Below are 14,616 nucleotides of genomic sequence, written 5' to 3' on the forward strand. Positions count from 1 at the left end.
AATAAACCCAATCTGTCTTTTGCCAGTGTAGGGAGAGGTTGCTGTGTGGAGCAGGTACAGACTGTTAGAGACACCAAACGCTAGCTAATAGGGCCACAAAAGTCCTTTAAAGGACTGGTATAGGTGTGCTATCGATAGGTGTGACATACTGAGGGGTGTGATATACTTATAATATACTTTCTAACATAGAAAGTACTGTATATTATAGTGCATTTGTATTGTGCAGCAGTTGTGTGCGGTTCTGCTGCGATACCACAGCTATACAGAGGGACAAATGCTATTGGAACAACTAATTGCAACTAGTGTGATATACCAGTTGCCCCCTAAAAAAACTGATTGAGGCAGGGGTGTGATATACCTATAATAATAATATAATTTATATATAGTGTATGTGCAGCATTTGAGTGCGGTTCTGTTGAGATACTGCAGCTATACAGAGGGACAAACGCTATTGGAACAACTAATTACAACTGTTGAGATATACCAGTTGCCCCCCCAAAAAAATGATTGAGGCAGGTTAGTGATATACCTACTGTATATTATAATTCTATATAATGCATTTGTATTGTGCAGCATTTGTATGCGGTTCTGCTGAGATACCGCAGCTATACAGAGGGATAAATGCTATTGGAACAACTAATTGTAACTGTTGTGATATACCAATTGCCCCCCCCCCCCCAAAAAAAAAAAATGATTGAGGCAGGGGTGTGATATACCTATAATATAATTTATATATAGTGTATGTTCAGCATTTGAGTGCGGTTCTGTTGAGATACCGCAGCTATACAGAGGGATAAACGCTATTGGAACAATTAATTACAACTGTTGAGATATACCAGTTGCCCCCCAAAAAAACTGATTGAGGCAGGGGTGTAATATACCTACCGTATATTATAATTCTATATAATGCATTTGTATTGTGCAGCATTTGTATGCGGTTCTGCTGAGATACTGCAGCTATACAGAGGGATAAACGCTATTGGACCAACTAATTGCAACTGCTGTGATATACCAGTTGCCCCCCCAAAAAACTGATTAAGGCAGGGGTGTGATATACCTATAATATAATTTATATATAGTGCATGTGCAGTATTTGTGTGCAGTTCTGCTGAGATACCGCAGTTATACAGAGGGACAAATGCTATTGGAACAACTAATTGCAACCGTTGTGATATACCGGTTGCCCCCCAAAATTAACTGATTGAGGCAGGGGTGTGACATATCTATAATATAATTTATATCTAGTGCATGTGCCGCATTTGTGTGGGGTTCTGCTAAGATACACCAGCTATACAGAGGGACAAACGCTATTAGAACAACTAATTGCAACTGTTGTGATATACCAATTGCCCGCCAAAAAACTGATTGAGGCAGGGGTGTGATATACCTATAATATAATTTATATATAGTGTATGTGCAGCATTTGTGTGCGGTTCTGCTGAGATAGTGCAGCTATACAGAGGGACAAATGCTATTGGAACAACTAATTGCAACTGTTGTGATATACCAGTTGCCCCCCAAAATTAACTGATTGAGGCAGGGGTGTGATATACCTATAATATAATTTATATATAGTGCATGTGCAGCATTTGTGTGCAGTTCTGCTGAGATACCGCAGTTATACAGAGGGACAAATGCTATTGGAACAACTAATTGCAACTGTTGTGATATACCAGTTGCCCCCCAAAATTAACTGATTGAGGCAGGGGTGTGACATATCTATAATATAATTTATATCTAGTGCATGTGCCGCATTTGTGTGCGGTTCTGCTAAGATACCACAGCTATACAGAGGGACAAACGCTATTAGAACAACTAATTGCAACTGTTGTGATATACCAATTGCCCGCCAAAAAACTGATTGAGGCAGGGGTGTGATATACCTATAATATAATTTATATATAGTGTATGTGCAGCATTTGTGTGCGGTTCTGCTGAGATAGTGCAGCTATACAGAGGGACAAATGCTTTTGGAACAACTCATTTCAACTAATCTGATATACCTGTTGTTGCCCCAAAATTAACTGATTAAGGGGTTTGATATACCAGCTTCCACCAAATACTCATTAAGGGGTTCTATATACCTGCTTCCACAAATACTGCTCTTCTGCTCTTCTATAGGGGCTTTGTCACATTTTGAAAATGACAGGCAGAGGAAGAGGCAGGCCATTCCGCAGGAGTGGTAGGGGTCGGCAGGTGCACCAGGCCGGAGCCTAAGTGGGAAGTTGGAGAAGGTGCGTGCGATTACGTCAAAGGACACACCAGAGTTGGTTGAGTGGCTCACTCAGCCTTCCACTTCTGCACCCTCCTCATTCTCTGTATCAGCACCCTCCTCAATCTCTGCTGTGTGCACCCCCAAAGACACCACCACCATAGCTCCTCCGCTCGAGTCAGAGGAATTATTTTCAAATCAATTTCCAGACCTTACCGATGCGCAGCCATTCTTGGCATCGGATCAGGAAGAGGAGGTAGCAACGGCCACCACCCAGCGGTCTGACGACAGTACCCGGATCAGCCCAAGGAGGCTGTTGCCGCCTACTCCGAGATCTCTAATGTCAGTGTTGGTGAAGGTGACAATGATGACATGTCGATGGACGTCACATGGGTGCCCACATGTCACGGCCACTATCCCAGCAGCAGTTGTGTCGCACCAGACGGAGGGGAAGGGGGACCCTTATCTACGGATGGGAAATAGAATGGCCACCCCTGACAAACCCTAAGCTGGCACCTGTCTGCCCTGATACCCTAGACGGGGTGTGAACCCGTGCGGCGAGCAGGATGCCTAAACCCTCAGTCACCCTAACAAGACTAGACTGGGGAAAGGCCGATGGGAGTACTAGTCACCATCACTCACGTCTAGGAGAACAACAGGGGAAGACAGAAACAAACAAACAATCAACAGCAGAGATAGACTTATCCAGTCACGAGCAGAGAAGGCGATCCCAAACACGACAGTCCACGCCGTACAAGAGCTCCACAGCAACACCGTCAAACGATCTCCTTCAAAGGTCTGGAATAGCACTGGAAGTAAGGACTATATCTGGCAATGACTGCAAGTGAAACTGAAACTAATATAGTATCTGGGAGTGGCAGACAGGACTCACCTGAGAAGGATGCCTACAAACTCCCAGTCAGGACAAAAAGGTTCACAAGGCAAAACCCGGATGACATACCCTGAACCACGGAGCAAACTCACAAGCTATCGCGAGTAGCAAGTCGCTGCGACCTTCTCCTCCCAGACCTGTCTGGATCAGTCACAGTCGTGACACCACAAGAGAGGAAGAGAAAGGGAGTTCAGTGGGAGAAATGGAGCAGCAGATAGGGAGGAGAAGTAGGAGAAGCAGGCAGAACTTGCAGTGCACAGGAGGCAAAAAGCAGACTGCAAATGTATCTGGAGCGAGCCATCCACCATGCACGGTCACATCTGGTGCTTCCAGGATGCTGGCACATGGCTCCGCAGTGTGGGCTTTTTTTAACGTGTCCGCTGCTGACAATAGTGATGCCATCTGCAGCCTGTGCTTTCAACGCATAAGTCGCGGTAAGCCCAACACTCACATAGGGAAGACTGCCTTAAGAAGGCACCTGGTCTCCCATCACTGTGCCCAGTGGGAGCAACACCATCAGAACCCACAAAGCCACACTCCCGGCTCTCTACGTCCTGCCTCTTCTCCTTCTCCTCTCTCCTGCCATTTGCCCTCCACTCCACCTTCCACCGCGCCATCGTCGCGTTTATCTGGCAAAAGGCAGGCTTCCGTGGCCCAAATGTTCGAGTGTAAAAAGTTGATGATGCCGGATAACCTTCTTGCCCAAAGGCTGACCGCCGGCTTGTCGTAACTGCTAGCCCGCCAACTACTGCCATATAATCTGGTGGACTAAGAGGCCATTTTCTGGAGGAAAATTTGTAGCCATTGGCACACTGCAATGGAAGGTCCCCAGAAGGAAATATTTCTCCCAGTAGGGCATCCCAGAGCTACAGTATATGGCCATGTTCAGCGGCAAGTGAATTTATCTCTGGCACACAGTGTCAGTGCCAAGATATATCTGACCACAGACACGTGGTCTAGCAAACACAGGCAGGGAAGGTGCATAACTTTAACTGCCCACTGGGTGAACCTTCTGACTGCCGTCAAGCATGTAACCCATGGCACCCGTGTGGATTTGGTGTTACCGCCACGGATTGCATGCAGGCCTGCCTCTTCTTCTCCTCCTCCTCCTACTCCATCCTCCGTCTCATCCTCGGCTGACTCCTCCTTTTCCACTGCTACCGCCTTTTCCAAAGCACCCCCAAGCTTCTCAGAACCTATTCGATGTGCCAGGTGAGATGTTGCCATGCTGTGCTGCGGCTGTTGTGCCTGGAAGCCAAGAACCACACCGGTCATGCACTGCTTTCAGCTCTGCGGTCACAGGCCAATCAGTGGCTAACCCAGCTCAATTTGACAGTTGGCAAAGTGGTGTGCGACAATGGTGCCAATCTGCTGAGCGCACTGAAACAGGGCAAAATAACATATGTGCTGTGCATGGCACACGTCCTGAACTTAATCGTGCAGCGATTCATTGCCAAATGCTCCGGGGTCCAGGATGTCTTGCGGAAGGCCAATGATTTCTCTCTATTTCTTGCTTGTGGGCCAATGAGAAGGAAGCAATGTCAAGTTCACAACAATACTTAGTGCACCAATCAGTAATCTGTAGTCAGACCTGCTAAAACGTGAATTACTGCCGATTAGCGCAATCGCGAATATATAGGAGCACTTGACTCTATCTGCATATAAAGCTATTCTAATGTTCTGCCGTGCCAATAATTTTCTCCAGTCTCATGAAACTTATACCAGCTTGAAAAATGTAGCCAAAGTGACCCCGGCCTGTATTTCGCTTTACGAATTTGCATTACGTGATTTTTACATTGCCGATTTATCACATTCAATAAAATAATCTCAAATTCTCGAAATTAGCAAATATATGACGAATATTCTACAAAATATTCGTGAAATATCGCAAATTCGAATATAGCCCCTGCCGATCATCACTAGTCAGACGTCTGATTTCTGACAGCCCGACGCCCTGGAACTCCACAATGTATATGCTTGATAGGTTGATTCAGCAGAAACGTGCCGTTAATGACTACCTGTACGAACTCTCAGCAGAACAGGTTCTGGGGAGCTTGTTTTTTTTACTGCGCTAGTGGCTGCTCATGCTTCTGCTGCCATTTGATGAGATCCGTCGAGAAGCAGCAGCAGGAAGAAGAGGAAGTCGCAATGCTGAATGAATTCCCAGGGGGGTTACTCCATCTGAGACAAGTCAGCAGGAGTCTGAAGAGGAGTTAGGGGAAGATGGTCCCTGGGGGGAGGAGGAGGAGCAAGAAGAGCAGGCTTTAAACTTTTCTGGGATCCCTGGTGTTGTCCATGACTGGGGGGAGGAGACCAAGGACGACATTCTTCTGGGCGATGAGCAGGAAGCAGGCCACTCCACCGCTTCCAATTTTGTTCAAATGGGGGCTTTAATGCTCCAGTGTTTGAAGAGGGACACCCGTATAAAAAGCATCAAGGGCAAGGACCAGTACTGGGTGGCAACGTACTTAAACCCACGATTCAAACGCAAAATGGCGGACATGTTTCCAGCATCACAGAGGGCTGTCAGAATGCAGCATTTCCAGGCCTTGCTTCGAGAGATGCTGCATTCTGCTGTTGCGGGCGCTGGCAGAGGAATTTCCACCCACAGAGAAACAGTTGCGAATACCAATCCTACAGTGCATGCAAGCAGAGGGAGGTTTGAAGATGTGTTGGTCACTTCGGATATGAGATCATTCTTGCAGGCAACCCATCGACAGCCGCCCTCCGGATCCAGCCTCAGAAACAGATGTCCGACTACATTGGGTTAACGGCCGATGTGGATGCTCTGAGAAGCGAGGAACCCTTTGACTACTGGGTGTGCAGGCTTGACCAGTGGCCAGACCTGGTACAATTTGCCATGGAACTCTTGGCTTGCCCCTCGTCGAGTGTCCTGTCCGAAAGGATGTTCAGTGCATCAGTGGGATCGTGACCGATAAGCGCACTTGCCTAGCTCACGACAGTGTGGATTACCTCACATTTCTAAAAATGAATGAGGCATGGATCTTCGAGGAATTCAACACCTGTGACGACCATGTTTAATTGAATTTCCTCATGCCAGCCCACACATATCCGCCAACACCTAGAAAAAATAATGGACCCTGTCTTCTGTAAATACAGCGGCATAAAAGGCCTTTTCTGTCCGGTGAATGTCTAATGTTTAGGACTTTGGAGAAATTCAACACCTTTGACAACTACGTGTTATCGAATTTCAACTATTATCATTTGGGGTTTTTTCAAGAGGGGAAATTTTGTTAGTCATGTTTTTAATCCAATTTTATATTCATGGATCGGATGCGCAAAACACATACGGACGTCTGAATGGAGCCTTACAGGGGGGTGATCAGTGACAGGGGGGTGATCACCCCATATAGACTCCCTGATCACCCCCCTGCCATTGATCACCCCCTGTCATTGATCACCCCCCTGTAAGGCTCCATTCAGACGTCCGTATGTGTTTTACGGATCCACGGATCCATGGATCGAATCCGCAAAACACATACGGACGTCTGAATGGAGCCTTACAGGGGGGTGATCAATGACAGGGGGGTGATCACCCCATATAGACTCCCTGATTACCCCCCTGCCATTGATCACCCCCTGTCATTGATCACCCCCCTGTAAGGCTCCTTTCAGAAGTCCGTATGTGTTTTACGGATCCACTGATCCATGGATCGAATCCGCAAAACACATACGGACGTCTGAATGGAGCCTTACAGGGGGGTGATCAATGACAGGGGGGTGATCACCCCATATAGACTCCCTGATCACCCCCCTGCCATTGATCACCCCCTGTCATTGATCACCCCCCTGTAAGGCTCCATTCAGACGTCCGTATGTGTTTTACGGATCCACGGATCCATGGATCGAATCCGCAAAACACATACGGACGTCTGAATGGAGCCTTACAGGGGGGTGATCAATGACAGGGGGGTGATCACCCCATATAGACTCCCTGATCACCCCCCTATCATTGGTCACCCCTCTGTAAGGCTCCATTCAGAAATTTTTTTGGCACAAGTTAGCGGAAATAGTTTTTTTTTGTTTTTTTGTTTTTTCTTACAAAGACTCATATTCCACTAACTAATAAATAAAATCTCACATGAACTCACCATACCCCTCACGGAATCCAAATGCGTAACATTTTTTAGACATTTATATTCCAGACTTCTTTTCACGCTTTAGGGTCCCTAAAATGCCAGGGCAGTATAAATACCCCACATGTGACCCCATTTCGGAAAGAAGACACCCCAAGGTATTCGCTGAGGGGCATATTGAGTCCATGAAAGATTGAACTTTTTGTCCCAAGTTAGCGGAAAGGGAGACTTTGTGAGAAAAAAATATATATATATCAATTTCCGCTAACTTGTGCCAAAAAAATAAATACCATGCCCCTCATTGAATACCTTGGGGTGTCTTCTTTCCAAAATGGGGTCACATATGGGGTATTTATAATGCCCTGGCATTTTAGGGGCCCTAAAGCGTGAGAAGAAGTCTGGGGTCCAAATGTCTAAAAATGCCCTCCTAGGCTGCAAAAAAGTGTCACACATGTGGTATCACCGTACTCAGGAGAAGTCGGGCAATGTGTTTTGCGGTGTCATTTTACATATACCCATGCTGGGTGAGATAAATAAATGCCAACTTTGTATAAAAAAATGGGAAAAGTTGTCTTTTAGAGAGATATTTCTCTCACCCATCATGGGTATATGTAACAAGACACCCCAAAACACATTGCCCAACTTCTCCTGAGTACGGCGATACCACATGTGTGACACTTCTTTGCAGCCTAGGTGGGCAAAGGGGCCCACATTCCAAAGAGCACCTTTAGGATTTCACAGGGCATTTTTTACACATTTTGATTTCAAACTACTTCACACGCATTAGTGCCCTAAAATGCCAGGGCAGTATAACTACCCCACAAGTGACCCCATTTTGCAAAGAAGACACCCCAAGGTATTCCGTGAGGGGCATGGCGAGTTCCTAGAATTTTTTATTTTTTGTCACAAGTTAGCGGAAAATGATTATTTTTTTATTTTTTTATTACAAAGTCTTCCACTAACTTGTGACAAAAAATAAAAACTTCCATGAACTCACTATGCCCATCACGAAATAACTTGGGGCGTCTTCTTTCCAAAATGCGCATTAGGGCCCCTAAAATGCCAGGGCAGTATAACTACCCCACAAGTGACCCCATTTTGGAAAGAAGACACCCCAAGGTATTTTGTGATGGGCATAGTGAGTTCATGGAAGTTTTTATTTTTTGTCACAAGTTAGTGGAATATGAGACTTTGTAAGGAAAAAAAAAATAATAAAAAAATCATCATTTTCCGCTAACTTGTGACAAAAAATAAAAAGTTCTATGAACTCACTATGCCCATCAGCGAATACCTTAGGGGTGTTTTTACTGTCTGGGCATTGTAGAACCTCAGGACACATGACAGGTGCTCAGAAAGTCAGAGCTGCTTCAAAAAGCGGAAATTCACATTTTTGTACCATAGTTTGTAAACGCTATATCTTTTACCCAAACCATTTTTTTTTTTACCCAAAATTTTTTTTTTATCAAAGACATGTAGAACAATAAATTTAGAGAAAAATTTATATATAAATGTAGTTTAAAAAAAATAAATTTACAACTGAAAGTGAAAAATGTCATTTTTTTGCCAAAATTTCGGTAAATTTCGATTAATAACAAAAAAAGTAAAAATGTCAGCAGCAATGAAATACCACCAAATGAAATCTCTATTAGTGAGAAGAAAAGGAGGTAAAATTCATTTGGGTGGTAAGTTGCATGACCGAGCAATAAACCGTGAAAGTAGTGTAGTGCAGAATTGTAAAAAGTGGTCTGGTCATTAAGGGTGTTTAAGCTAGGGGAGCTGAGGTGGTTAAAATTGATATCCATTTACTATCTAATATACCTCCAGCCACATAATTACTTGATCTTTTATATATGGTGAATGCATAATTTTTGGGGCCTGTAATCTAACTGGCCAACAGTAAAATTGTTATATGGTGAATGCCTAATGTACCTCCAGCCACATTATCAATTCTTCTTTTCTGTACAGTGAATGAATAATTTTTGGGGCCTGTAGTCCACTGGCCTGCTGTAAAATTAATATCCATTAATCGTCTAAAATACCTCCAGCCACATAATCACTTGATCTTTTATGTACGGTGAATGCATAATTTTTGGGGCCTATAATCTAACTGGCCAACTGTAAAATTGTTATACGGTGACCACCTAATGTACCTCCAGCCACATTATCAATTGTTCTTTTCTGTATGGAGAATGAATCATTTTTGGGGCCTGTAGTCCACTGGCCTGCAGTAAAATTGATATCCATTGACCGTCTAATTTACCTCCGGCCACATAATCACTTGATGTTTTCTGTACGGTGAATGCCTAATTGTTGGGGCCTCGGAGGAATTCACGACCTGTGACGACCACGTGTTATCGAATGCAACCTATTATCATTTTGGGTTTATTCAAGAGGGGGGATTTCGTTAGCTATGTTTTTAATCAAATTTTATATTTTTATACTTTTAAACATATGTATTTGTACTGTCCTGCAGTAAAACTTATATCCAATGACCGTTTAATATACCTCCAGCCGCATAATAACTTGATGTTTTCTGTCAATTGAATGCCTAATGTTTGCGGCCTGTACTCCCGTGGCCTAAAATTAACTTTTTCTAGGCTCCAGCATGGCACATTTTTGAGAGTTTCCCTTTAAGACGCATAAAAATGGCCCCTGATTAAAATACATATTTTTTGTGGGAATTTTTGCCATTGATCCCCCTCTGGTATGTCACTGTCCATGTTGTGGGACGATTTGTGCACCTCTTGTAAGTATTTGGTGGCTGCAAATATGACCTGAAAGTTTTTCAGGTTCGCCTGTTATTAAAGTGAATAGGGCCTGCCGCGAACTTGTGGTTCGCAAACATTTAATCGCGTTTGCGTAATCACGTTTGCGAATTGTCCTGGCCGATGTTAGTCCATCACTACTGAGGAGGAGGAGGACGAAGAGCAGGAGCATCAGGACCAGTAGATGATGGGAAGAACAGACAGCTCCCTTCAGCTGAGGTGGTGGAGCCTTGACTGCCTGAAACTGTGTGCGTGCCACTGGGTGATGCAACGTTTGCTGCAGCAGGCTGGACCACCACATCGGAGCCACGGTTGTCCCAGCCCACTTTATGGTGACACTGTATATGTTGACGCAGGGCTGTGATGCCAACATTGGCACCCTGGCCACGCTTCACCTTCTGCTCACATATTATACATATGGCCATGTTCACCTCCTTCGGTGGCTTAAAAAAAAAACTGCCACATCGCCGAGTAGGTGATTTTACCCCCAACACTATGCAATGACTGACTGCTACTGCCGCTGCCTCTGTGAACCCGTGCACCGCTACTTCCCGGGCAGGTGGGCTCCTGCAAAGCGGGTGGTCTACCCTGGGCACGTTTGGCTCCCGACCTCCCACTGCTGCCACCCTGCTTACTCCCGGCCATGCTAGCAACTTGCTGGCTCCGCTGCTGCCACCCTCTTCTCCCAATGAAGATAAAGCCCCTTCGTCACCCGGCTCTCAAGTGCAATTAGCTACGTCATCATCATCGAGTAGTGTCTGCACGTCACTGATGTCCTACTCAACCGTCTCTGGGTCAGGAGCCTGAGCGCTCGCAACACCACCTCCCATGCCACTCTCCTCATTACTACTTGTCCGCCTAGTGGAGGAAGCGTCGGATGTCTCCTCCAGATATTGGCTGGGCAGTAGCTGCTAACCGTCCTCTAGTAGCTCGTCCTCGCTGTATAGTGGAGCTGAGCCCATAGCAAATAATACTTCTCTGGCTGAGGGAACAGAAAAGGACAGAGGCAGGTTGAGGACAGGAGAGGGCACAGGGACTGCTCCTTGGCCATGCCAACTAAGCGTTGTGTCTGACGAACCCACTGATGGTGTCTGATGTCACTTGCGACGAAGTTGAAGATTGAGTCAACCACTCAAGAACCGCTGAGTTGCTGGTCATGACACGACCGCTAGCTGACACTGCGAGCTCATGCCTTTGGAAGTGACCCCTGCTGCCACCACCCCTTACTCTGCTGTGATCTCTGCCTGTGCCAGAAACATTTACACCTCTGCTACTCCCATGTGCATGGCCTGGCACTTCTCTATCTGACATAATGCTAGATCAAATAAAAATAAAATAAAAAGGAAATTAATACACCTCAAATAAGCCCTTTTTTCCCACTAATACACTCCATAAAAGGCTTTAGAACAGATAACTGCACCGCTGAGCGGCAAATATTTTTTTTCTTTTTCCACTAACAACAGATAACTGCACCGCTGAGTGGCAAATATATTTATATTTTTCCACTAATACACACCACAAAAGGCTTTACAACATATAACTGCACCACTGAGCGGCAAATATGTTTTACTTTTCCACTAATACATGACAAAAAGGGCTGTCATTTTAGCACTTTACCACACAACGGCTAATAAGCCCTTTTTCCCACTAATACAAGCCAAAAAATGCTTTAGAACATATAACTGCACCGCACAAGGGCAAATAAGACATAAAAATATTTACTTGTAGTAAACCCTGGTAATGCCTGTTTCAAACAACACTTGCACCCTAATAAGAATGGTTTGCTGGAATTACAGAGCTGTATAATGGCAATTTGGATCCCTAGTTAGTGCAGCAAGGTGTAATAGGATTGTTCCTATTACCCAGGCTTTCACCTCCTCTACTGAACCCTGTTCAATATAAATTCCTCCCTATTCTTTCCCTACACCTTGAAGAATCTTTCTCTGCACTTGTAAATTTTTTTTTTTAGCACAATGAAGTTTTTTCTAACACTGTCCCTAGTTCCTGCAGACGTCTCTCCCTATACTAAGTAAACTGGTAAATGGCAGAATCCAAGATGGCTGACGCTATTTATAGGCCCCTGACATCACAGGGCTGGCTGGCTGCTTATTGGCTGCATGCATGGCATTATGGGTTGACCCCACCTTCCCAGAGTTCCTTTCTCCATATCCTCACACGTGCAGCAGCCATTTTAGGAAAAAATGTGATTTGTTACCACGAATTGTGAGAAAATTCGGCTTCTGTGTGAATCAAAGTTTTCCAGAAATTTGGATCGAATTCCACTTCGTCAGCTTTGATTCGATCATCTCTAGTTGGGATATTTTCTTGAAGTTGTCTGGCAGAACTAGGCCCTCCTACAAGCAGTATCAACTAATCAAGGCTGGGGTGAGGCTATTTGATCCCCCAACTCAGCCAATAAGTGTGGTCTTACTTTCCTCTATGGATTAATCCTGCAGCTTATGAACCTTTCCAGTCAGAATGAGTTCCACTTATCCATTGCTCCTCTCAGGAAATACCTTGTTAATTAAACATTTTAAGGACATTTAAAAATGAAGACTTGTTCTAAAAACATTGCAATCTCACACTAGAAAAACAGAACTAAGTAATATAAAAACTACAGAAGAAAAAATGTCCATAAACACAACTTAATTGGAAACATTTCTCACAACACTCACAGTTTTCCTTCGACAGTGGTGCAGATTTGTAAAAGTATCAGAACAACATAAATGAATGGTGGAGGCATCCTGCAGGTAATGACTGCCAGTCTGTCTAACTGATATTAACTACATAGTAAATAACACATAATCTGTTATACCTTCTTAGGAAGACCCTGTGACTTCAGATAACTGCAGGATAAATATTTGCTAAGTGCTGATTGGTCAGGTCAAGGTCTGTTCAAAACATGACTGAATCATTTGGGCATATGTTAATTGTTTCTATTCCTTTTGCCAGTTACATATTCAGTTAATTAGAGGAGGCTGAATAGTAGTCTTAAGAGGCTCTGCCATATATCACAAAAGATATACTGTACTCATTAACCTGTAAAGGGGGTGCTCCAGCATAAACTGATAAAGTTTTCTCCATCACACACCATATACAATAATGCAATCGAACGGATCCCGCGTTGCTGTTCACATCAACAGTTATGCACTAGTGAAGTCATTTTGACATTTCTGTTGTGCTTATATTTTATACTAATGTGTTGTTAACATTCTTTTACTTTGCAAGTACTGAGCCTTTAAAAATTGTTATATACTAACGGGTAGAGTAGGCTGGTGAGTAGGGTTGAGCGAACTCAAACTGTAAAGTTCGGGTTCGTACCGAACTTTAGGATACCGAACCTGAACATTTCAGTAAAAGTTCGGGTTCGAGTTCGGTTTTCGGCGATTTAATGTCGCTTTTTGAAAGGCTGCAGGGCAGCCAATCAACAAGCGTTTAACTCGTGTGCCCTTAGAAGCCATCACAGCCATGCTTACTAATGGCATGGCTGTGATTGGCCAGTGCAGCATGTGACCCAGCCTCTATATAAGCTCGAGTCACGTAGCGCCGCACGTCACTCATCTCTTACTAGTGTAGGGATAGGATGCTGCTGTTGTGAGGGAGAGAATAGGAAAGAATCTATCTGATATCAGAACTTGTTAACTCTGCGATCTACAGCAATTTTTTTTTTGTGGGTGCAATGCAACATTTTTGTACCCTGCCCTGAGCCCAGTGACACAGAAAAATACGTTTTATCCGTCTGTTAGTTAGGTGGGCGTTGGCGGCCATTTTGTGCAAGTTCAGTGCACCAGAACTACATATGTGCCAGGGACAATAATTTAATCCTGTTCTTTTAGTTCAGTGGGCAACATATACCTATTTTTTAAGTGCACCTGCACTGCATATGTGCCAGGGGAAGGGAAAATAATATAGGTAATCCGTCTGTGAGTTCAGGGACCCAGGGGGTGACATATTAAATTTTTTTTCTGTAAAGTACCCCTGTGCTGCATATGTGAGTGTAATCAATTCAGTAAATCCATCTGTTAGATTCTGGGGGGACAAATTATTTTTTTTTTTGCTAAAAAGTACATTTGCGCCCTCTACTGCATTTGTGATAGTGAAAGAAAATCAGTTAAATTCATCTGTTTAATTGTGGGTGAAAAATTCATATTTTATTTTCCATAAAGTACCTTTGCGGCCTGCACTGCAAATCTGATAGTGAAATAAAAGCAGTAAATCCATCTGTTTCACTGTGGGTGAAAAAATCTTATTTTTTTTCCAAAAAGTACCTTTGCGGCCTGCGCTGCATTCTGACAGTCCAATAAAACAGTTAAATACTGCTGTTACATTGTCGTTTGAAAAAAACTCACTTTTTGTGCAAGATAGTACATTTGCGGCCTGCGCTGCATTTCTGACAGTCCAATACAACCGTAAAATACTGCTGTTATATTGTGGTTTGAATAAAACACCCTTTTTGTGCTAGATAGTACATTTGCGTCTTGCGTGGCATTTCTGACAGTCCAATAAAACCAGTCAATACTGCTGTTACATTGTTGGTTGACAAATTCACATTTTTTGTGAGCGTGAAGTAATTGTATTAAATTCGCCTGTCACACTGTTGTGTGACCTCAAGAAATTTTTTCTCTTTATGACACCGACACAGCCTTACTG

At 44.0% G+C, this 14,616-nt stretch overlaps 1 protein-coding gene across 1 annotated transcript in view; it reads right to left on the minus strand.

The window, feature by feature from the left end:
* LOC121003906 (alpha-2-macroglobulin-like protein 1) overlaps nucleotides 1-12,738 on the minus strand; it is a 172,680-nt gene extending 159,942 nt beyond the window's left edge. Inside the window, exon 1 of the mRNA XM_040435848.1 lies at nucleotides 12,642-12,738. Within this exon, the coding sequence (XP_040291782.1) occupies nucleotides 12,642-12,709 (68 nt within the window). The 5' untranslated portion in view covers nucleotides 12,710-12,738. The remainder of the gene's footprint in view (nucleotides 1-12,641) is intronic.
* Nucleotides 12,739-14,616: the final 1,878 nt, after the last annotated feature.

The sequence above is a fragment of the Bufo bufo genome, chromosome 6 (genome assembly GCF_905171765.1).
Source record: "Bufo bufo chromosome 6, aBufBuf1.1, whole genome shotgun sequence".
Classification (NCBI taxonomy): Eukaryota; Metazoa; Chordata; class Amphibia; order Anura; family Bufonidae; genus Bufo; species Bufo bufo.